Below are 25,336 nucleotides of genomic sequence, written 5' to 3'. Positions count from 1 at the left end.
TCTCTTTAAATCTGCCCAGGGGCAGTCATAGGCTAGGCTCTGAGGCAGGGAGGGTGGCTTGCTATTATGCTCCTTGGTTGGATGGAGCCAAAACTGTACTCTGCTATGAGGTAGAGATAACATACTCTCCTAGGGAGCAAACAGACAGGCTTTGTGGCTTGATTGGTTGCTGGATAGGGAGGACTGGTAAGCATGTTCCCTGGACAGATAGAGCCACAAGAGCAGAGCAGCTGATTGGGCTCTCCCACTGAGGGTGTCACTGAGAGTGGAGACACAGCTGCACCCCCATCTTATCATCCTGCCTGCTTTGTTGCTTTTCTGTGGTCTGCTCAGTCATTCAGTGTTCTTCATTGAGCAAGGCAGATGGAGACCTTCCCCAGGCCACCTCAGAGTTCTGGGGAGCTCTCTGTTTGTTTCTGGTTCCCCAGGATAGAGAGACCTTAGTTAGGTGTAGGGTCTCAGTCTTGGTAAGCCTAGACTGAAGAAGGACAATGTAGTCAGAGCCAGTGTTTCTCTTGCCCTTCACAGGTGGCTTTGATGGCCTGTATGTAAGGTTAGTCTCATCTTCCAGTTGTTGTATTTGAGTAGACAGAGGTGGTTTCTCATTGGCCATTCTGTGTTGCGCTCTAAGTCATAGACATCCTGACATCAACAAGATTTTTTTTGACTTAATGCTGTCTGTTACCTCCTGGCATTCCTATTCAGACTGTGGAAACATCCACTCAGGTAGTCTCTTAGCCTGGTTTCTGTGGCAGCGATAAAGCACCATGACCAAAATAACTAGGGAAGCAAAGGGTTTATTTGGCTTATAGTTCCACATCATTAAAGTCGGGGCAAGAACTCAAGCAGAAACCTGGAGGCAGGAATTGAAGCAGACACTGTGGGCCAGCATACTGGTTGGTCAGCTTGCTTTCTTATATATCCCAGAAAAATAAGGTGGTGGTGCCTGCAGTTATCTGGGCCCTCCCACATCAATCATCAATCAAGAAAATACCACAGAGACATGTCTAAAAGGCAACACTTTTGGGGGGTTCTCTTTTTCAGTTCAGGTTCCTCTTTTCAAAGAATTTTAATTTGTGTGAAGTTGAAAAAAAACCAAACAATCGATTTTAATAATCCAAACTAAACAGGACACACCGTGTTCATTATTCACATTTCCTCTTTTGCTTGTAAACTGAGAAAAAGTCCCCCCCACCCCCGTCAACTTTCTCACTCTGTGCAGCCTTTTGAGTGTCCACTTTCATTTTTTGCATTTGAATATAAATCCTTTTTACAGAGCTGTGCACCTAGCACCACAGTATGAGTTTAGGACATAGACCACCCCCATCCCTAAAGAATCCCTTGCAGCTATGTACAGTTCATTCTTGTTCCCCTTAGTCAAAGCAATCACTAATACATCTGTCTCTATAGATTTAACTTTTTAGCATATCTTGCAAATGGAATTATACATTATTTAGCCTTCTGTGTTTGATTTCTTTCATTAAGAAATAAATATTTTAAACCAGGTAAAGGTGGCACATGCCTTTAATCCCATCACTTGGGAGGCAGAGGCAGGCAGATTTCTGAGTTTGAGGCCAGCCTGGTCTACAGAGTGAGTTCCAGGACAACCAGAGCTACACAGAGAAACCCTGTCTAGAAAAACAAAACAAAACAAAAAACCAAACAAACAAACAAAAGAAATATTTTTGAGATTCATCCATGTTGTAGAATGTATTAGCATTTTGTCCTTTTCATTGCATAATATTTCATGGCATAGATTGTCCAGTGTTATTTCTCTACTCACCAATTAAAGGCCATTTTAATGACTTCTATTTATTTTTTGGCTATCAACAATACCTCCAGAAATATTCCATATAATTCTGTGAGAGGTATTACTTTTTACCAATCTTGTATGAGAACAACTATTAGTGGAGTTTTTAAATCACATTTAGCATTGTGGTTAACTTTATTTTTTGGTATGTCTGTGGTCTGCAGTATCTATGCCTGTGTATACAAACATTCACATGTATGACAGCTCATGTGTGTGTACATGCACATGTGTGTTGATGCTGACCGACCCCTTCCATTGGTCTCCATCTTATATATTGAGGCGGGGTCCCTCTTGCTTGAACCCAGAGCTTCCAGTGCAGCTGTTGATGTATTGGGGTTAACTCAAGACATTTGTCTTAAGTATGTTACTTCTTCAAAGTCTTTCTTTCATATATAAAACCTTATATTTTCCACAAGCAACTATTGTACTGACAACCATTTTCCCATGGTATCTTTCCCTCTAGGATGTTGCCTGAACTATTAGAGTGCTTCAAGAGAAACAAAGTGGCGATTTCTCATGCGATAAAAACAACATTTCCTTTTCTTGAGGGCCTCCGAGACAACAATTTCATCACTAGTAAAATGTATGAAGTAAGTGAAATTTACTGCATCATAACCTAGTAAACAAGCTCCAAATTAAGTTACAATTTGATATCCTGGATCTAAACATCAAATCAGATGACTGACAGATTTTTAAGTTTGGACTTGATATTTTTAAAAAGATTTCATTTCTTATGTGCATGTGCATATTTATGTGTTTGTGTGTGTGTGTGTGTGTGTGTGTGCATGCACTTTCACATAGGAGCTGATGCCCACAGAGCCCTGCAAGGGGCTCCAGATTCCCTGGAACTGTGAGCCACCTGATGTGGGTGCTGGGAATGGAACTCAGGTCCTCTGTGAAAGCTACACATGCTCTGAACCTCTTAGCCATCTCTCCAGCCCCAGGACTAAATTTTGACCAAGAAAGCTCATTGATTTTCATAGCACTTTGTAGAGGTATCAGTTACACTATGAAATTCATCAATTATGAATCACTATTATGGCCTCAGATTTAAAGTTTAGGTTTCCTGTGAGTGATACCTGTCATGAAGATATTTCTGGATAAGTTCTTTGTGGGTTGTAAGGGAGATGAGAAGCAGAGGCCTCAGGAGAGGGGCCTGCTTCTACCTGAGGGAACAGTGTTCCATGTCAGCTTCTGGCATCAGTGAACATTGCTGAAGTCGAGATCGACCAGAATGTGTGCTCTCCATTTGTGAGCAATGTCTCGTACATTTCATACCATCTATGTATGCAATTTATGTATTTATTTATGTATTTATGTATTTATTTATTTCTTTTTAATATTTTTGTTTTCTATATTCTTTGTTTACCTTCCAAATGATTTCCCCTTTTCCGGATCTCCCCTCCCCATATGTCCCATAAACCTTCTTCTCTCCATCCATTCTCCAATCACCTCCCTCCTTTTTCTCTGTCTTTATATTCCCCTCCAATGCTAGATCAATTCTTTCCAGGATCAGGACCCTCTCCATACTTCTTCATGGGAGTCATTTGTTACGTGAATTGTGCCTTGGGTATTCAGGGCTTCTGGGCTAATTAATATCCACTTATCAGAGATTGCATTCCATGTGTATTCTTTTGTGATTGGGTTACCTCACTTAGGATGATATTTTCCAGATCAAACCATTTGCCTAAAAATTTTGTGAATTCATTGTTTCTAATTGCTTAGTAGTATTCCATTGTGTAAATATACCACATTTTCTGTATCCATTCCTCCTTTGAGGGACATCTGGGTTCTTTCCAGCTTCTGGCTATTATAAATAAGGTTGCTATGAACATAATGGAGCATGTGTCTTTAGTGCATGCCGGGGAATCCTTTGGGTATATGCCCAGGAGAGGTATAGCAGGGTCCTCCGGAAGTGTAATGTCCAGTTTTCTGAGGAACCACCAGACTGATTTCCAAAGTGGTTGTACCATCTTACAGTCCCACCAGCAGTTCCTCTTTCTCCACATCCTCGCCAACACCTGCTATCTCCTGAGTTTTTGACCTTAGCCATTCTGACTGGTGTAAGGTGAAATCTCAGGGTTGTTTTGATTTGCATTTCCCTAATGACTAATGATGTTGAGCACTTCTTAAGGTGCCTCTTGGCCATCTGAATTTCTTCAGGTGAAAATTCCTTGCTTAGATCTGTACCCCATTTTTAATAGGGTTATTTGGTTCCCTGGGGTCTAACTTCTTGAGTTCTTTGTATATATTGGATATTAGTCCTCTATCAGATGTAAGGTTGGTGAATATCCTTTCCCAATTTGATGGATGCCGTTTTGTACTTTTAACAGTGTCCTTTGCCTTACAGAAACCTTGTAATTTTATGAGGTCCCATTTGTCAAATCTTGATCTTAGAGCATAAGCTATTGGTGATCTGTTCAGGAACGATTCCCCCTGTACCCATGTCCTCAAGGGTTTTCCCCAGTTTCTTTCCTATTAGTTTCAGTGTGTCTGGTTTTACATAGAGATCCTTGATCCACTTGGAGTTGAGCTTAGTACAAGGAGATAAGAATGGATCAATTCACATTCTTCTGCATGCTGACCTCCAGTTGAACCAGCACCATGTGTTGAAAAGGCTATCATTTTTCCTCTGGATGTTTTCTGCTCCTTTGTTGAAAATCAAGTAACCATAGGTGTGTGGATTCATTTCTGGGTCTTCAATTCCATTCCATTGGTCCACTTGCCTGTCACTGTGCCAATATGTATGAATGTTTTGTCTGTAAGTGTATGTGTGCACCATCTGTGCCTCTGGTGCCTTTGGCAGTCAAAAGAGAATGCACCAGATTCTCTGGAACTGGAGTTATACAAATGGTTATGAATCACCATGTGGGTACTGGAAATAGAACTCTGGACCTCTGGAAGAGCAGCCACTGCTCTTAATCACTAAGCCATCTCTCTAGACCCTCTAGTGTTTCTTTTGCCTTATGAACATGCCACTCTCCAGTAGGGTTTGAAATCAGAGGGAATGGGCATCTTATTTTCTTCATGATAAATCAGTGTTAAACAGGAGACCAGGACCTGTCCCGTTAATAGAATACCATTGGCCACCTGCCCAGGCTATTCCAAATGTAGCCTGGCTATGAGACATATATTATTTAGGATAATGTGTTTATTCTTTCTCTTTCATGTACACATATTCTGCCTGTGTCTATCTGTGTTTAGCACTTCTGTGCCTGGTGCCCATGGAGGCCAGAAAGGAATACAGAGTCATCACATGGAATTAGAATTATAAATGTTTGCGAGCTCCTGTTTTGGTACTGGGAACTGAACTTGGGTCCTCAGTAAGAGCAGCAAGCACTCTCAAGCACTGAACCATCTCTTTAGCCCCTCTACACATTTAAATTAGTATTATATTTATTGCTTATTTACTTGTGCGCATGTGTATATATATATTTGTATTGTGTGGGCATATGTGTATGAGTCAGCTGCTGTGCACATGGGGAAGAAAGAGACCAAGTATGACTTGTTGGTTTCTTCTTCAGATTCAGATGGTGATCTGAATCCCAGGGATGGACTCGGGCTATCAGGATTAGTTGCAAGTGCCTCTACGCACTGAGGGATAGCCCCATAGTTGACCTTTAACCCATGTTTTCCTTTCAAAGGAGGCCCTTCTTATATGTCATAGCTCGAAGTCACCAGTGATTGCTTTCAAAGAGACAGTGTTTACTTGTTTCATGAAGTAGTCATGCAAATATAAAGCTTCATCTTAGAAGATATGTTTGTAGGGGATTGAGGTCCCCTAACTATAGTTATTTTTATATATTTTAAATATTTTATATATTTTATATATTTTATAGTTATAGTTATAGGGCTCTTCTGTGACTTGGAAGCCTGAACTGAAATTTTCTCTATTCAATATTCTTATTTAAGGATTTTCAAGATTCTTGTAGAGCGCTGGTCCCTGTACAGAAAGTGATCTACAAAGCCCTGGATGAACTGGAGAAGAAATTTGACATAGAGGTCCTTCATGAATTGTTCAGTGCTGTCAACTTGAATAAGTACCCCAATTTGGAAGTCATTCGTAGAAGGTTTGAAAATGGTAATTGGGTTTACCAATTACATCGCCCCTTGGGAGCACAATTGTTTTTGTTGTCAACAAACATATGTTAAGCTTTTATCATGTGCCATATATCATGCAGGGCGATTGAGGATATAGCAGTTAACAAGACTACTGTGTTGTACATCTTCTGATAGCTTGTGACAAATGGCTACAGTAGACACCTTCCAGACTCTTCTGCTGAGCACTTAGGCTCTCAGAACAATGGGAGGTGCACCATCCTCAGGCTGTGTAGAAGAGGATAGGGTTAGAAGTGCTGATTGTCAGTAGAATAGCACTGTTGTGTCTCTACAGTGGGAACCTTTATAATGACACACATGGCAGTCCATCAGATTGGTTACTGCCCACCTTGAGTGACAGTTCACCTGTGGGTGCAGGATCCATCTTAGTACAGTACCACATGCTCATAGAAACCAACAATGTGTGAGGCAGCTCTTCAACCCCATCTTATCCATCTTCAAGGCTGCCTGGGACTTCCCTTTGGTATGTGCCAGATCTTAGACTTTTGATCCATGAAAACCTCTGCCTTTTCTTTTCTTTTTTTTTTTTTTTTTTTGATTTCACTCTTTTTTTTATTCGATATAATTTATTTACATTTCAAATGATTTCCCTTTTCTAACCCCCCCCACTCCCCGAAAGTCCCGTAAGCCCCCTTCTCTTCCCCTGTCCTCCCACCCACCCCTTCCCACTTCCCCGTTCTGGTTTTGCCGAATACTGTTTCACTGAGTCTTTCCAGAACCAGGGGCCACTCCTCCTTTCTTCTTGTACCTCATTTGATGTGTGGATTATGTTTTGGGTATTCCAGTTTTCTAGGTTAATATCCACTTATTAGTGAGTGCATACCATGATTCACCTTTTGAGTCTGGGTTACCTCACTTAGTATGATATTCTCTAGCTCCATCCATTTGCCTAAGAATTTCATGAATTCATTGTTTCTAATGGCTGAATAGTACTCCATTGTGTAGATATACCACATTTTTTGCATCCACTCTTCTGTTGAGGGATACCTGGGTTCTTTCCAGCATCTGGCAATTATAAATAGGGCTGCTATGAACATAGTAGAACATGTATCCTTATTACATGGTGGGGAGTCTTCTGGGTATATGCCCAGGAGTGGTATAGCAGGATCTTCTGGAAGTGAGGTGCCCAGTTTTCGGAGGAACCGCCAGACTGCTTTCCAGAGTGGTTGTACCAATTTGCAACCCCACCAGCAGTGGAGGAGTGTTCCTCTTTCTCCACACCCTCTCCAACACCTGCTGTCTCCTGAATTTTTAATCTTAGCCATTCTGACTGGTGTAAGATGAAATCTTAGGGTTGTTTTGATTTGCATTTCCCTAATGACTAATGAAGTTGAGCATTTTTTAAGATGCTTCTCCGCCATCCGAAGTTCTTCAGGTGAGAATTCTTTGTTTAACTCTGTAGCCCATTTTTAATAAGGTTGTTTGGTTTTCTGGAGTCTAACTTCTTGAGTTCTTTATATATATTGGATATTAGCCCTCTATCTGATGTAGGATTGGTGAAGATCTTTTCCCAATTTGTTGGTTGCCGATTTGTCCTCTTGATGGTGTCCTTTGCCTTACAGAAACTTTGTAATTTTATGAGGTCCCATTTGTCAATTATTGATCTTAGAGTATACGCTATTGGTGTTCTGTTCAGAAACTTTCTCCCTGTACCGATGTCCTCAAGGGTCTTCCCCAGTTTCTTTTCTATTAGCTTCAGAGTGTCTGGCTTTATGTGGAGGTCCTTGATCCATTTGGATTTGAGCTTAGTACAAGGAGACAAGGATGGATCAATTCACATTCTTCTGCATGCTGACCTCCAGTTGAACCAGCACCATTTGTTGAAAAGGCTATCTTTTTTCCATTGGATGTTTTCAGCCTCTTTGTCCAGGATCAAGTGGCCATAGGTGTGTGGGTTCATTTCTGGATCTTCAATCCTGTTCCATTGATCCTCCTGCCTGTCACTGTACCAATACCATGCAGTTTTTAACACTATTGCTCTGTAGTATTGCTTGAGGTCAGGGATACTGATTCCCCCAGATTTTCTTTTGTTGCTGAGAATAGTTTTAGCTATCCTGGGTTTTTTGTTGTTCCAGATGAATTTGATAATTGCTCTTTCTAACTCTGTGAAGAATTGAGTTGGGATTTTGATGGGCATTGCATTGAATCTGTATATTGCTTTTGGCAAAATGGCCATTTTAACTATATTGATTCTACCGATCCATGAGCATGGGAGGTTTTCCCATTTTTTGAGGTCTTCTTCCATTTCCTTCTTCAGAGTCTTGAAGTTCTTGTCATACAGATCTTTCACATGTTTGGTAAGAGTCACCCCAAGATACTTTATACTGTTTGTGGCTATTGTGAAGGGGGTCATTTCCCTAATTTCTTTCTCAGCCTGCTTATCCTTTGAGTATAGGAAGGCCACTGATTTGCTTGAGTTGATTTTATAACCTGCCACTTTGCTGAAGTTGTTTATCAGCTGTAGGAGTTCTCTAGTGGAGTTTTTTGGGTCACTTAGGTAGACTATCATGTCGTCTGCAAATAATGATAGTTTGACTTCTTCCTTTCCAATTTGTATCCCTTTGACCTCCTTATGTTGTCGAATTGCCCGAGCTAGTACCTCAAGTACAATATTGAAAAGATAAGGAGAAAGGGGGCAGCCTTGTCTGGTCCCTGATTTCAGTGGGATTGCTTCAAGTTTCTCTCCATTTAGTTTGATGCTGGCTACCGGTTTGCTGTATATTGCTTTTACTATGTTTAGGTATGTGCCTTGAATTCCTGTTCTCTCCAAGACTTTAAGCATGAAAGGATGCTGAATTTTGTCAAATGCTTTTTCAGCATCCAATGAAATGACCATGTGGTTTTGTTCTTTGAGTTTGTTTATGTAGTGGATTGTATTGATGGATTTCCGTATATTGAACCAACCCTGCATTCCCGGGATAAAGCCTACTTGATCATGGTGGATGATCGTTTTGATGTGTTCTTGGATTCGGTTGGCAAGAATTTTATTGAGTATTTTTGCATCGATGTTCATAAGGGAAACTGGTCTGAAGTTCTCTTTCTTTGTTGGATCTTTTTGTGGCTTTGGTATCAGCGTAATTGTGGCTTCGTAGAAGGAATTGGGTAGTGTTCCTTCTGTTTCTATTTTGTGGAATAGTTTGAAGAGTATTGGTGTTAACTCTTCTTTGAAGGTCTGGTAGAATCCGGAAGCCGTGTTGTGCTTCTATTTTTCCTGTTCTGATGTATACCTTGCTGTACTCTGAACACTGGAAGAAAGACACAGCTCACAGAGTTTCTTGTCCTTCTTTTGTTCTTAACCTTGAGTTTCTCATTTCTATATGGGCAGCATAAAGTCAATTGTGGGAGTCTTCTCTCTCCCAGGGAATGATAGCTGAACCCAGTGAACTTGCAGTGACTGGAGAGCTAGAAATACCTAAATGTGTAATTTTGAAATTCTGCCCCTGGTCGCTGCTAGAGATGTCTAATGGTATCCTCCTCTTCTTCCCTCTCCGTCTCCTCCCACTTTAGTGTTACCGAATGGATTTTTTTTCTACAGACATAATGGAGGTGAACCAAACTCCCAGCTAAGTCTTGAACCAGGTAATTACAGCTATGGAAAGTTTCTTATCTCCTCTGATAATAGGAAATAAAGGTGCCCAGTAGAAGAGTGTGAATCAGAAGAAATAGAGGCAGCAAGGCAGGCACCCCGTATGAATCTGGTGTTAGCTTTCTTGTACTGGGACAAATTACCCAGGAGGAGCTGGACATGGAAAACCTTGAGGCAGGAGGCCAGTCAATTTACATAGTAATACTCTCTCAAAAACAAAACAGAACCTGGCTAGTCAATTTCTTTGGGTTCACCAGGCAGTGGTGCCACATGCCTTTAATCACAGCACTTGGGAGGCAGAAGTAGGCAGATTTCTGAGTTTGAGGCCCACCTGGTCTACAGAGTGAGTTCCAGGACAGCCAGGGCTACACAGAGGAATCCTGTCTCGAAAACAAACAAACAAAAAATTTCTTTGGATTCAGGGATTTACAGACTTTAGTCCAGATTGTTTGACCTTACAATTTAAGGCCTATGGCGGGGCCGAACATCAAAGCAAGGGATTGGGTGAAGCAAAGTTTTTTACTTCATGGGGTCCTGGGAGCAAGGAAAGAGAGGAGGTGCCTGTGGCCCTTCAAAGATACACCCTTGGTGATCCAACTCCCTTCCACTTGGCTCTGCTGATTAACGGTATCACCAGAATCTATTAGTGCTATGTGAACGGGCAGACATCTAATATATGAGCTTTGGAAGAGTATCTGAGACCCAAACTGTGGCCAGCCTCTAATGGGAAATAGGATCCTGACAGAGCAATCATGGCCTCAGATCATCATCCTGATACCCATGATGAAGGAATCTGAGCCCTGTGTCAGGAATCCAGGTTGAAAGAGACTGGGTACTCAGAAGTCACTGCAATTTAGAAAAATCCATGAAGGAGATGGTCCATTTTAAACTGTGAAGGGCGAAGCTTTGTGATCCACGTCAGCCTCAAAGAGGAAACACTCTGTGAGAGAGATGCTCCTGTTATTTGTGAGGTCTTTCATCTCTGAAACCAGATGTGTTGATGATTAACACTTGCCCACACCAACCAAGTCTCCAGTCACCAGCGGGGTGTCTTATGTTTAATTTAATTCAGTAAAGGGCTCAGTTATCATAATAAACAAAGAGTTAAAGACAATGACAGAAAAGTCCACTTAGCTTCCTCCTTTGCTTAGCATCTACTCTTGATTCCTGTCTAACCAGCTGCCGTTAAGGACTAGTATCAGCCAGATGCCCAGTTTATAGATGAGACGCTCAAATTGGGAAAAACGTCATGTGTGGAATGTTTATGGTTTCAAATGAAGTAGCAAGAATGCAGGCATTCTGGAGGCAGAGTCTGTGTTCTTGAGCATGGACTGCTAACGACAAAAACATGAAAGAGAAGTGGCAGAAATACCAAGAGAAAACATAAGGAAGTGAGAATGGGGGGAATGGAGGTAAGCTGTCACTGACTCCTCGGGAGCAGGCCAGCAGGGACAAGCCCATCTGATATATACTTGGAGACTGTTGTGTGAAAGGACATATGGTCCAAGGACTCCTGGGAACTCACATAAGACCACAGGGCAGGGAAGCTCTGGGGACCCATGTGGGCATCCTTTAGTCAGGGATATGAAGACAAGTCACCACCAGGTGCTAGAGTGGCCCAGGCAGGGCTCCACTCACCCAGGGGTGACCCTTGTACCCTACTCCATGACCTGAGTCTGACTTCAAGGGCCAGGGAGAATTTATCAGCTCCAGATGAACTCTGGATTGGTGCCATGTTGAGCTATTTAGCTCTTACCTCGCAAAGATAGATGTAACCTTCTGCTCCAACTCCTGAAATAAACATCTGTTTTCCTTTTTCTCCTTAGGTCCTAGTGGCAGCTGTTCTCAAAGAAGCCTGACCTGGTTACCCTCAGGTCCCTCCTCATCTGAAGGTCTGTCCTTGCTGACTCTATAAACAGTGCTATCTCCTCCCATGGGTCCCAGTCTACCTTTGTTGCTGTGATGAAACACCATGATCAAAATCAATTTGGGGAGGAAAGGGTTCAGTCAACTTATCGAAAGTTGCTTGCTGACTTCTCCCTGTGGTTGCTCAGCCTGCTTTCTTCCTACATGGGGTGATACCATCTACAGTCGGCTGGGCCCTCCCATGTCAGTCATTAATCAAGAAACCCCCAGGGCCTTGCCTATAGGTCAATCAGATAGTGGAAATTTTCCCAAGTGAGAGTCCCTCTTTCCAAGATGATCCTATCTTGCTTTGTTGACAAACAAAATACAAGGAAACAAAAACTCACCCACACACTGTGAGCATGGTAGATATTCTTTCCTTGTGTTTCTGATGTCCACAACATTATCCACATCCCTAGTTTCCAACTTTAGGGTTTAAATATTGTGGCCCTAGTCCTCTGGGTGGTATAGAATGGTTCAGACTTCTATATATGCTGCCTGCATATGTGGGTCCACAGTGACTCGCCTGTGCTTTGCTTGACATGACTAGATACTGCCTACCTGCTCTGCTCTTGTGTCCAGTGGTGGTGAGAAGGGTGTGCTGAGAATGCTCCTTCTGTGAGGCCACAAATTTCCCCCCTTGGGTTTACCTCATCAGATCATGACACAACTGACTCCCTCTATGATATATTTCATTTGCTATCACTGGGGTAGCAGGTTGGGAATCCCTTTCTAGGCAAGATGATCACTTAAAAAAACAACAACAATGAAAAAAAAGCATGCACCACCACTGCCTGGCTTCCTGATGTTCTAATTAAGCCCTTTACTTCCTTATTTGAATAGATATTTAAACTATACTAATTCAGAATATTCTAAATTTAAGGCACTGATTATAATGATTTTCTTTCTGATATATGGGATATTGATACAGGTATTGCATTTATCTTCTCGATAACTTAAGGATGATGACATTTCACACCATTTTTCAGAGAATGAGGAGTTCATTTCAGGGGATCTAATCTTTCATCCAACTAAGTATTGGGATTCAGTTATGCCATAAGATCCTGGCAGAATAGAAATGTCTGAGTTGAAATTCTGCCTTTGTGAGCCTAGACAGGTTACCTGGCCAGTCTTGCCCTGGTGTCATCTGTAACAGGGATGAGACAATGGCACATGCTGCAGACAGACTTCAAGTAACAACGTGAAGGATATTTATTGATGTGTTTGTTACTTTACCGCTGTTGCAGGCATTTCTTGTTGTTATAGTTGTGGTAGTAGTAGTTGTTGTTGTTGTTATTGTCGCTGTGTGTTTTCTGTCGGTGTCACTTGTACCCGCTTCCAGAATCCAAGCTTCTCACAGTTGCATTAAATGGGTATTTTCTTCTGTCTGTGTATTCAACATGGATACTCACTATGAAATCAATTATTCCTCAGGCTGGAGAAGTAATGATAGAAGAAATTCCAGTCTCATCCAGGGAAACCAAACTGAGAATCATCAACTCTCCAAATCACCAAATCACCTTGGTATGTATGCTTTAGTATTTATTTCTTTGTTCTAAGATTCGTCTCTGGCAACACATGTCTAGCACTTTGGAAGACTTACTGTGGAGGTTTCAGGTGGGATATGCCATTTAAAAAGAAATTTCCTAAAATTAACACTTCAATTTTTAAAATGTTTTAAAAGATTGATTTTTGGTTGTTGTTTTATGTGTGTGTGGTGTTGTCTGCATTTATGTATAGGTACCACGTGTGTCTTCCTTGTCCCCTAAGATGATGCAAAACAGTGTCAGATACCCTGAAACTAGAGTCGTGGACAGTTGTGAGGCACCATGTGGGTGCTAGAGGCCATACCCAGGTCCTCTCTGCATGACAGCAAGTGTTCTTAACCATTCTGCCATCTCTCCATCCACCACCATACCTCCACACAAAAACACAAACCAAAACAAGCAAAACAACAGCTTTCCGAGTGACTTTTGAAATAATTGTAATACATTTCAAAATCTTTCACAAGAAGCTTTTAACATTTGGAAAAATCACGCTATCCAAGACCCTGAATTCTTAACTGTTGTTCTACAGATGCACAATGTAGGAATCAGAAACCACGAGTGGGTGGGATTGTGATCAGTGATGAACAGAGGGAAGGGATGCATTGGGGGGGGAGTGTGCAGTGGGAAGGCAGAGTGTAGTGGGGAGGAGGGTGCAGTGGGGAGGAGGGTGCAGTGGGAAGGAGGGATGCAGTGGAGAGGAGGAGTGCAGTGGAGAGGAGGGTGCAGTAGGGAAGAGGAGTGCAACAGAGGCGGGGTGCAGTGAGGAGGAGGGGGATACTGGGGCGGAGAGATGCAGGGAAAACAGGTGAATGCTTCCTGATTGTGTAGTCTGGAACAACTCTATCTGGAAATGGCTCCTAATGACGCCTATGGCAGGGTTGGATGGGTATGCATAAACAACAACCCACCCAGACAGGCAGAAGAGTAAACAGTTAGCCATCGATCTGTATATCCAATAGTCTGAGCTAGCAGAGACATGGGCTGTGATGCACACACATGGGGTAAGGACTGTCATCACACCCATGACCCTGAAAGGCAGCTGTAACCACTGTGGATTGCCACATAAAGGACACAACCAAGGCCACATTCCATGTCAAGGCTTGTATTAATAACTTTTCAATTATTTTTCTCTGCAACTTAACTTATTTAAGAAAATACTGAACAGAAAAAAATCATGAAACTGTAGTGCATGATACATTATTCATTCACATCCTGTTGAGTTCAGGGGATGAGGATGGGCTGGGAAGACAGAATCCACTATGGGCCAGGGAGCTTCCCTGTGGGGAAGGGGGGGTCTCAGTCCTGAATTTGTTCACTCTGGGACCCAGTCCCCACTCAGCCTATGATGGCTCAGACCTTACCTCTGGTCTCAGGCCCCCGCTTTCTTCTTTGACAAGTTTCCTTTCTAACCAGCTTCCTACAGTATTCCTAACAAGAGTGACATTTGCAAATGTTTATAGAGAATGGAGAAAGCAACCCCACGATTCCTCCATCCCTATTTTGGGCCTCAGTTTAACTCTCCCCCACAACCCTCCTGTCCCCCAAGTCCCTCCTTCAGGCCCTGCTCCAGATCCTGACTACCTATTCACCCTGTCTTTCATTACCTTCTAGGCTCCTTTAGCCCCTCCCCCAGAGTTTTCAATCCTCTCTGTCTTCAGAGTAGACTCTCATTTCCTATTGGTTCCTGATGCAATGGAGAAATAAATGTTTATAAAACAAAATCGTTTCTAGTTTCAAGTTTGCCTGAAGATGGCCTCTCGGAAGACCTCTGTGAAAACGAACATATTAGCAGAGTGAGAAGAGATGCCTCCACTAACACGGGCAACAATACTAATGAACCAGAAAGGAAACCAACAATCCTGCCTAGAGGCCCAGGTTCTGTGCCAGAGGGTAAGATGGACCCCAGGTGAAAGGCTCAGGACTCTGAGAGGGAGCAGAGGAACAGGCTGATGTCTGATGCAGGAAGAAAACATTTAGGCATGAAGAGGAAAGGGTGGAACTTGATGTGCTGTGGAGACCTGAAGCAGAGAGATGGCAAAGAAACTCAAAAGGCAGAAAAGAGATGGAAAAGCCTTGCTGGGGAAAAGAGGCTAAAAGCAAGAGTTAGAGGGGGTTGGACCCATAGTCACAATGAACAGGTGCCTTCTAGGACTGGGATAGCCCTGCATGTAGATGAGGCTAGACATAGAATCAAGAGATGAAAAGCACGGTGAGGGATAATGATGGAAGGTAGGAAAGAGCATTGCTCTGTGGGATCTCACCAATGGTCTTTCTGTCTTCAGACTCCCGTGAACTCCAAGTCCAGCTGAACAACAGGAATGCTACCACAGAGTCTCGCAGCCTATTGCCCCAGAATGAAAAGAGTAATTATTGCTCACCTTCCTGACTTTGTTTTTCAGATGTTCTGTATGTGTTTGGTAGAGTTTGGTTTTGTTTGTTTATTTAAAAAATCATAATCTTTCTCAATTTGACTATTGAAAAAGTATTTTGTGTATTTGGCATTAGCGGTATTGCTCAGTGGTGGAATGTTTGTCTAGCACATGTGAGATCTTTGGTTCAATCTCAGTCTCTCTCTCTCTCTCTCTCTCTCTCTCTCTCTCTCTCTCTCACACACACACACACACACACACACACACACACACACATACACACACACACATACACACACACACACTCAATCTCAGAGGTGGTGTAATGTTTTAAGTATTCACTGTGGAATGGCTACATCAAGGTATGAGTATTACCTCTTTTTTTGTAGTAAAAATACTTAAAATGTATAACCTCAGAGAATTCTTGAGAGCACAGTATACTTTTATCACAGTGTACAATTGGCTTCTTCCTGACTGAACTTTTATGTCCACGGTGGCTTTAGACCCCTCCTCACACCCATTCTACCCTCTCTGAGTCAGACCCTTTCCCATGCCACCTAAAGTGAAATCATGCAGCTTCTCTGGGCCTGGCTTGCTCCATGTAATATTCTTGTCCATTCGCCTTGTCTCCGTTGACAGGGTCTCCTTTATTTTAAGGCTGCCTGGAAGTCGATCCTACGTGGATACCACATTTTCTCCAGCTGCTGGCAGCTGTCTAGGCTGAATCCAGATGTGGAGACTGTCAGACTGTAACAAGTCCCAGGACCTCTTTAGCAGACTGATTTTAATTCTCTGGTTATGGTGTCAGTAGAGAGGATTGTCAAATCACATGGTGTTCTATTTTCAGGATTCTGGAGGAAATTCCATACTGTTTTTTCTTAATGTCTCTAAGGATTTGCATCACAACTCACAGCACACAGGGTCCTCTTTCTCCACAGCAACACCAACACTTCTTCTCACTTGTCTTTTTGGTGATAGCCATTCTAACCAGTATGAGGCAGCATCTCATTTGAGTTTCTTGTGCCTTAGTTAGAGTTTCTATTGCTGCAATGAAACACCATGACCAAAAAGCAAGTTGAAGATGAAATGGTCTATTTGGCCTATACTTCCACACTGCTGTTCATCACCAAAGGTAGTCAGGACAGGAACTCAAGCAGGGCAGGAACCATAAGGCAGGAGCTGATGCAGATGCCATGGGGTGCTGCTTACTGGTTACACCCCCTGGCTTGTTCAGCCTGTTATCTTACAGAACCAGTCCAGCTATGGAACCACCCACCATGGTCTGGGCCCTCAACCATTAATCACTAGTTTTTAAAAATGCCTTACAGTTGGATCTCATGGAGACATTACCTCGATTGAGGTTCCATCCTGACTGATAACCCTAGCTTGTGTCAAGTCGACATAAAACCACTTCTGCAACCATGACTGTGGCCCTGGGCACCTTCCTCTGTCCCTGTTGCTCATTCACAGTTGTATGGAATAGGAGCAGTGAGGACAGGAGTCCTTTTGTGGAGGAAATGTTTTTCAACATTGAATATTGTAACTTGCTGTGAGTTTCTATATATGGATTTGAGTTATAATTACAATATAGTTTCTGACTTTTGGATTGAAGACATCTGATACCGGCCTGTTTTATTTAATAGGTGACTTTTAATTATGAAGTCAACCTCATTTGTTGTGGTGTACCTTAAATCAGACTGCAGCCTTTCATCCATCTACCTGGATATTTATCTTTCCATAAATTTGGAAATTTTTTTAGAATTATTTATTAAATGTAAGTACACTGTAGCTGTCATCAGACACCCCAGAAGAAGGCATCAGATCTCATTGTGGATGGTTGTGAGCCATCATGTGGTTGCTGGGATTTGAACTCAGAACCTCTGGAAGAGCAGTCAGTGCTCCTAACCACTAAGCCATCTCTCCAGCCCAAAATTGGAAATTTTTGTGTTGTATCTTTAAAGTTTTTCTTTCTCTGTTCCTCCACAAAGGAACTAGGCCTTGATTTTGAGATGAGCTCTTGTCCAAGAGCCTAAGACTGTGGGAGTAGCAGGCTTGGAGGCTCAAGTCACAAGTTCTAGCTTGGATCTCATAGGGGTTTAGTTTTGGGTTCACTGGGGCAGCACCAGTGTTGAGGGCCGAGGCAAAGCTTAGTTCTTACTTCTCTGTTGTGGCCTTGGCTGAAGGTGTCTATTTCCATACTGTGTTACTGGGGGTTAGGGACAGTTTAAAGTTGCCCTCTTGGCCATGCTCAACATCCTTTCTTATTGCCTTGCCTCAGCTAGGTGCTGTGGTCGCTCACTTGGTTCCCTTGGGTATCAGGAAGGTATTTTCATGCATGTACTTCTTTGGTCTGATGTCAGGAGGGCTGAAGAATGATTATTAGGTTGTTCTCAAATTAGATTTCTATGTCCCTCCTCGTTTTAAAAATTGTTCTCTGCTTTTGAAGGACAGCAAACATTTTCTCTCTTGTTTTCTTCCATCTGTCTACCCTCACTCAGACACCAGGGCTTTGTGCAGAGTCTCCAGGTGATTTTTAATACCTGAGAAAGAGTATTGTTCTCTTTAATAGAGAGGGGCACCCCTGTAGCGAAGTCAAGGGAAGTGCCACCTAGAGAAAATAAAGAGCAATGGCGGGAAGGCAGGCAGATTTTCGACCACAGTGGAGCCCAAACGTTCCTGTGTTGGCCGAGGGATAAAATGGCATGTGATTTTCTTCTTAGAAGTTCAATGAACAGGGAAATCCTATAGAACATTTCCTACCAGCTTTTCAAGGAAGGAAGACCAGGAAAGACCTTCTGATAGGAGACTGGGCAAGCTAGGTCAGAGCTTCTCCCCCAGAGTTTCCAACCCTCTTCTTCAGAGTGGTCTTTCATTTCCTGTTGGATCCTGATGCAATGGAGGAATAAGTGTTTATAAAACAAAATCGTTTCTAGTTTCAAGTTTGCCTGAAGATGGCCTCTCGGAAGACCTCTGTGAAAACGAACATATCAGCAGAGTGAGAAAAGATGCCTCCACTAACACGGGCAACAATACTAATGAACCAGAAAGGAAACCAACAATCCTGCCTAGAGGCCCAGGTTCTGTGCCAGAGGGTAAGATGGACCCCAGGTGAAGGGCTCAGGACTCTGAGAGGGAGCAGAGGAACAGGCTGATGTCTGATGCAGGAAGAAAACATTTAGGCATGAAGAGGGAAGGGTGGAACTTGATGTGCTGTGGAGACCTGGAGCAGAGAGTTGGCAAAGAAACTCAAAAGGCAGGAAAGAGATGGAAAAGCCTTGCTGGGGAAAAGAGGCTAAAAGCAAGAGTCAGAGGGGGTTGGCCTCAGAGTCACAAAGCACAGAAGCCTACTTTTTATATATCTGTATTGTTTGCACGCATACATATATGTGTACTTGTGTGCATGTGTATGTGGCGTGTGTGTGCAGATGCCAGAGATCAACCTCTGGTTATGTTTTCCTTTACCATTATCATCCAACATTTTATTTTTGAACAAGGTCTTCCATTGGCCTGGAGCTTACTGATTAGGCTTGGTTGGTTGGTGGTTGGCTGTCCAGTGATGCCCTGGCATCCACCTGTCTCTATCTGCTGAGTGCTGGGATTGCAAATGGCTGCCACTTATGTGTCTTTTTATGTGGATCCTGGGTCTCAAACTCAGGTCCTTGTGCTTAAACACCAAGCCTTTACCAACTGGGCTGTCTCCTCTGTTCCTGAAAATAATTTATTCATTGTAATTTGGTCCAGGGGCTGAGCAACTCAACAATGAATTCCTGATAAGTCCCTGTTCTGTGATTCTGGTAGATATAAAGAATGAAAATGCATCAGTTTCTTTGCATGGTAACCAACAGACTCAAGCAAGGACCAAACAAAATGAGGACTCTGAGGTAATAGGTAAGGATAACTCAAGAATTGTAACAGATTTCCAGGCAAGGGGATTACATATGCCATCAGGGTCCTTTGGGTTAGCCCAGGTAGTTAGGAGGAAGCAGGAAGGGAAAGAAGCCCCCCAATGTCAACCTTCAGCTTAGCAAAAGATAGTGGGGGAAATTAAAGGCAGAAATGAGAAATGGAGGTTAATAAATGTTTAGGTCAGAGGACTTTTTTTTCTGAAGAAGGAGGAGGAAGGAAGAGCATGGAGAAGGAGGAGAAGGAAGGAGGTTGAGGAGGAAGGAGGAGGAAGAGGTAGGAGGAAGGAGGAGAAAGATAGGAGGAAGGAGGAGAAAGAGGAAGAAGAAGGAGGAGGAGGAGGAGGGGGAGGAGAAGGAGAAGAAAGAAGGTGACAAATGGTTGGTGTGAGGGGAATAGAATTTAAGGAAAAGAGAAAAATGTCAGGGAATCAAACTGTGTATGAGAAGAAGTGGACAGGGAAACATACCCAAGCCAGGCATGAAGATGTCCACCCCTGGATCCAGATGAAGAGCAAGAGTAATGGACAGAGCCATGAGGAAAGCGAAGGAGCACAGTGGGAATGACAGAAAGAGGCGGGAGCGAAAGTGTCCTAGCCAGGGTGTCTGTTCCTGCCCAAACATCAGGACCAAGAAACAAGCTGTGGAAGAAAGGGTTTATTCAGCTTACACTTCCACGTTGCTATTGATCACCAAAGGAAGTCAGGACTGGAACTAAGCAGTTCAGGAAGCAGGAGCTGATGCAGAGGCCATGGAGGGATATTACTTACTGGCTTGCTTCCCCTGGCTTGCTCAGCTTGCTTTCTTTCTTTTTTTTTTTTTTTTTTTTTTTTTATTCGATATAATTTATTTACATTTCAAATGATTTCCCCTTTTCTAGCCCCCCCACTCCCCGAAAGTCCCGCAAGCCCCCTTCTCTTCCCCTGTCCTCCCACCCACCCCTTCCCACTTCCCCGTTCTGGTTTTGCTGAATACTGTTTCACTGAGTCTTTCCAGAACCAGGGGCCACTCCTCCTTTCTTCTTGTACCTCATTTGATGTGTGGATTATGTTTTGGGTATTCCAGTTTTCTAGGTTAATATCCACTTATTAGTGAGTGCATACCATGATTCACCTTTTGAGTCTGGGTTACCTCACTTAGTATGATATTCTCTAGCTCCATCCATTTGCCTAAGAATTTCATGAATTCATTGTTTCTAATGGCTGAATAGTACTCCATTGTGTAGATATACCACATTTTTTGCATCCACTCTTCTGTTGAGGGATACCTGGGTTCTTTCCAGCATCTGGCAATTACAAATAGGGCTGCTATGAACATAGTAGAACATGTATCCTTATTACATGGTGGGGAGTCTTCTGGGTATATGCCCAGGAGTGGTATCAGCTTGCTTTCTTATAGAACCCGAGACTACCAGCTCAGAGATGGCACCACCCACAAGGGCCCTTCTGCCTTGATCACTAATTGACAAAATGCTTACAGCTGGATAATATGGAGGCATTTCCTCACCTGAAGCTACTTTTTCTGTGATAACTCTAGCCTGTGTCAAGTTGACCCAAAACCAGTCAGTACACCCACTTATCCCATTCTGTACTCCATCCTCTACCCCCAACCCATGTAAATGCTTGGGAAGTGCCTTATCACTCCAAACAGGCCCCATCTCATCTGATCTTGGAAGCTAAGCAGGGTCAGGCCTGGTTAGTACTTGGATGGGGAACTGCCTAGGAATACCGGGTTAGTTATCACAGAGAAAGGAGCAGGAACAGAAACTGTGACTAAGACAGGAAGTAAGAACCAGAATAGGGGTACAGACTAAATGCATGGCAGTGGCTAGGAGGGAGCACGTCTGTGCAGATGTGTGTCAGTGGGTGGAAGGGAGCACATCGGTGCAGATGTGTGTCGGTAACTGGGAGGGAGCACCTCTGCACCAGTTCTGGGCTCACAGCCTTTAGTTCACTGTTTGGGCCTTCCTAATTTTTACATTCAGTTGTCCCCTGCTGTGTGGGCCTGCTGTTACCCCTAAGATGCTTAAGGACTTTTCTTTCCTTTGTGCAGTACTCAGCAATGATAATTCTGATGGTGAAGACAACTTCTCAGAAGCCTCCACCTTATTCCCCTCCCAGCCAGGTAAGGAGAGCCAGGTGGGAGGGCAAGCTGTGGGTATCTTAGTCACAGGCTACTGTGTTATGATGGGGTTTGTTCCAAGTCTGTTCTGTAGGCTGGATCTCTGGGACCTATTCTGTGCATTGATTTTTATTTGATTCTTTTGGGAAATGCAGGAAATCACTGCATACTCTTTGGGGGATTAGGCTTATTAATCAATGGATCCTCTTAGAAGATATAGTCATCCATTGATAATATGATAGAAACAGTAGTGTGCGTGTGCCCATGCATGTGTTCATGGAGGTCAGGAGACAATCCCAGGTGTTTGTCCTTACATCTACTTCTAACCGCTTGTTCGTTGTTACATCTGCCAGGCTGGCTGGACTACAAGCTTCCAGGGAATCTGTCTCTGCCTCCTCTCCTGCTACCTGAACCCTAGGATCACACACTGACTCTGCAGTATCTGACTTCACATCATGAGTTCTTGGGATACCAGTTCATGGGTTCTTGAGAACCAGGTCCTCACACTTATGAAACAAGCACTTTGCCTACTGAGCCGTCCTCCAGCCTCATGAGTTTGTCTGTTTAAATAGTTATCAGGTTTATGAAATGTTAGACTCATCCCGGAATTTCTATAGAACGCAGAAAGCTTACCATTCCTTTATCAGAAAGTCATAATATCATCTGTTCAGAAACTTAGACCAGAGTCCAAGGACAACTCATCAAGCAATCTTGTGTAGGCAGAAATAGAGACTTGAGACAAAACATTCTGAGACCCAAAGAATTATTTCTGACAAAAATTTTCAAGTCATGACTTACAGAGGGATTTCTCAAACTTTTCAATGAATGTGCACTTCTTTACCACATCCTTAAAGAACAAATAGAACAGACATCAACATCTTTTTTTTTCCCAGCTGGAAAAAAGCAACCACATATGACACGTGCCTGCGTCTTCTCCAAAGTTGAAGAGAGAATTAGACTGGCATTCTGGATTCTTAGTTATTCCTTTTATAAACTATAAGATAGGAAGCTTTTCCATGTGTGATTTTGAGAGCCTGTAATGCCAGCACTCAGTGGGTGGAGACAGGAGGATCAGGAGTTCAAGGTCATTCTTGACTGCACCTGACTCTTTCTCAAAACAAACAGAAATGTATGACTGCACACATGTGTGCATGCACATGCACACAGAGAAAGAGAGAGATTAGAAAGGTTGAATTTTCTCAGTCCTATCTGTTTTGTTGCAAGATTTAAGTAAGATTCTATAGTGTCCCCTTAGTGATTCATTTTCCCATTCAGATTTAGATCTGATTACATCCAGAAGATTTTAGAGATGCGCTTCATCAAAGAAAATACACTAGGGAAAGACCTGAGATCAAACGAAAACGCTTCTCAGTCTTAACGGTTACAAAAGAGCAATCTCTGAAGCGATGCCTTCATCCCAGCTGCCCGTGAACCTTCTATTTTTGTTTTGTTTTGGGGGGGTGGTTTTTTGGATTTGTTTTTTTCTAGACAGGGTTTCTCTGTGTAGCCCTGGCTGTCCTGGAACTCATTCTGTAGACCAGGCTGGCCTCGAACTCAGAAATACGCCTGCCTCTGCCTCCAGAGTGCTGGGATTACAGGCGTGCACCATCACCGCCCAGCTCCTGTGAACCTTCTAAAGGAAGCAGAAATGTTTGATGTTTTAGACCACTCACATACTATTTTTAGTGTGAGCAAACTGCCCACACTAAGCTCTCAAATGTGTCTATGGTTCCAATGCAAAGATTATTTTTCATAGACATGTGGGAGGTATCAGATCAATGGGGGATGTTCAGCATAAGGTTTTCAAGGTCTCTGTGTGTGCGCACATATGTGTGCATGTGTGTGCACATTCACGTGTATGTGTGCATGTATCCGTGCATGTGTATGCACATTCATGTTCATGTGTACATCTAGAAGTCAGAGGTCAACATCATGTATTGTTCCTAAATAAGCAAACATCCTGTTTTTTGGGAAAGAGAGACTCTCACTTGGGAGCTAGAACTCACCTATTAGGCTACTCTGGCTAACCGTTGAGCCTCGGGGATCCACCCTCTCCCATCTCTCTCTAGCCCTGGCATGACAATTGTGAACCACCGTGCTCAGCTCCTTAGTTGGGTTATAGTGTCCAACCCAGGTTCTCATGCTTGTGTGCCAAGAACATTACCAACTGAAGTATCTACTCAGGTTCTTCCACATAAGGCTTTCAAGATTTCCCTACAAGAAACACAGAGGCAGGGATGGGGGGAATTCAGAAATATGAACAGGTAGAGTAAGAAGTCAACATTTTAGGAAGGAAAAGGCCAAGTGATGTCAGATGGCTCCTTGCCATTAGATTGCATCCGCCTTGGAGATCAAAATGGAGTCTCACTAACCTGCTGAGCTGGTGACTTAGAAAGACAGACCTATGTGGTTTGGATGGGGTCAGGCTTTTTAAGGGGTGTCAGGGTGTTTCTAATTTTCCTTACTAGTGAATTTTCTGCTGAACTGGGTTTTTTTTCCACTCACAACCAAGGGATTCCAACGAATTCTTTTTGTACAGTGATCAATATCAAGGACACATTAGAATTGGCTGAAGTAATGGGACTTGAGAAACCACATGCTCAGGACATGGGGTTGGATTAGGATGATCTGAGGTGCAGTTCTGGACTATGAGATTTCCAAATTGCACTGGATGTCTTGAATTGTCATTCAAGCATTCTCTACAAGGCTTGATTTAGCAACCCCAGGGTACCACCTTCTACATGTTTCTTCTCTGGTCTGATTTGGAAATCAAAAGTCACCACAGAATGGTATATTTTCTGGAGAAGCCCAACTGATAGATGAAATAAAATAGAGCAAAACAATGGTAGCAAAAGGATACTCTCTTTACTCTACATTGGTAATATTGTTATTAGTCCGTAGCTTAGAAGGTCTTTAAAAACAAGTTATTTCTATCGTAAGCAGATAAAAATTGGCCTAAGGGCTGGAGAGATGCCTCAGCAAAGCTCTTGCTGCTCTTACAGAGGACCCAGATTTGGTTACCAGCACCCACACCATGTGACTCACAACTGTTTCATCTCTCCAGGGCAGATACCTCCTTTTGATCTCCAAGGGCATGGAAAATGCATGCAATTTACATACATACAGACAAGCACTCATACCTATACATTTTTTAAAGAAAATTAAATATTTTTTAAAAGCAACTACAGCTATCTCAGTCTAAATTATAGTTAAGATGTTGGCATATGTTAAGTTTTTTTTTAATTGGGTTTTAATGAATAAAGCAGTATCTGGTCATCATAGAATCTTAACAGAGAGTCAAGGTAACTAGGTTATTGTTCATTTATAGATAAGAAAACTAGAGCTACTAGTACTCAAGAGTCATGTTGGATGCTCACTAAGAAAGAGCAGGTGGATGGTGGTGACCCACGCCCTTTACTTAGGGAACTCGGACACAGAGGCAGATGCATCTCTGTGAGTTTGAAGGCAGCCTGGTCTACAAAGGAAATTCCAACACAGTCAGGGCTGAGAGAAACCCTGTCTAAATACAACGATTATACACAGCAGTCTAGTGTGGGTCCCAGTTTTATGGCGAAGGGCCTCTAGATTCGGTGAAGAAGAACATTCTTTCAGACTGCTTAGGGCTGCAGGCTCATTTGATCTAAAGCCACAGAACTTGACTCTGAGAACAAATAATGTTTTTTTCCCTTTTATCTTACAGCACCTGCATATTCCAGAAAACCTCCCACACAGAGAACATACAGAAGAGGAGGTAAGAGAAATTAAGGGCTCTACAGGAGAATTAATGAACTGTGTTTTCAACAAGAGACTCGCTCCATTATAGGCTCTATTCTTCAAAGTACAACACAAATTTGCTTTTAATTTTAGGTAATTTCTACCTTAACTTTTGTACCGATCAGGCAGGCTAACTTCTTTAACAGATGAGTTCAAGAAGTTAATGATTTCACAAAGTAAAAGCCCTTTAATATTTAATTGAA

The 25,336-nt window shown here is 42.8% G+C and overlaps 1 protein-coding gene across 4 annotated transcripts in view; it reads left to right on the top strand.

Moving 5' to 3' along the window:
• The window catches only part of LOC127692477 (nuclear autoantigen Sp-100-like), a 94,126-nt gene that overhangs the window by 47,224 nt on the left and 21,566 nt on the right, over positions 1 to 25,336 (top strand). For 3 of the 4 annotated variants that reach the window (XR_007979472.1, XM_052192848.1, XM_052192849.1), the window contains exons 2-12: positions 2,274 to 2,400; positions 5,723 to 5,891; positions 9,437 to 9,508; positions 11,342 to 11,407; positions 12,855 to 12,944; positions 14,699 to 14,857; positions 15,250 to 15,330; positions 18,270 to 18,428; positions 19,078 to 19,224; positions 21,291 to 21,362; positions 25,060 to 25,110. Coding sequence is in view for 3 of the 4 variants with exons in the window: in XM_052192848.1 (XP_052048808.1) it covers positions 2,274 to 2,400; positions 5,723 to 5,891; positions 9,437 to 9,508; positions 11,342 to 11,407; positions 12,855 to 12,944; positions 14,699 to 14,857; positions 15,250 to 15,330; positions 18,270 to 18,428; positions 19,078 to 19,224; positions 21,291 to 21,362; positions 25,060 to 25,110 (1,193 nt within the window). In the remaining variant the exon portion in view is untranslated. The remainder of the gene's footprint in view (positions 1 to 2,273; positions 2,401 to 5,722; positions 5,892 to 9,436; positions 9,509 to 11,341; positions 11,408 to 12,854; positions 12,945 to 14,698; positions 14,858 to 15,249; positions 15,331 to 18,269; positions 18,429 to 19,077; positions 19,225 to 21,290; positions 21,363 to 25,059; positions 25,111 to 25,336) is intronic. The other variant, XM_052192850.1, reaches the window with a different exon arrangement.

Source organism: Apodemus sylvaticus, chromosome 9, assembly GCF_947179515.1.
Source record: "Apodemus sylvaticus chromosome 9, mApoSyl1.1, whole genome shotgun sequence".
Classification (NCBI taxonomy): Eukaryota; Metazoa; Chordata; class Mammalia; order Rodentia; family Muridae; genus Apodemus; species Apodemus sylvaticus.
This window is presented reverse-complemented; position numbering and strand designations above follow the sequence as displayed.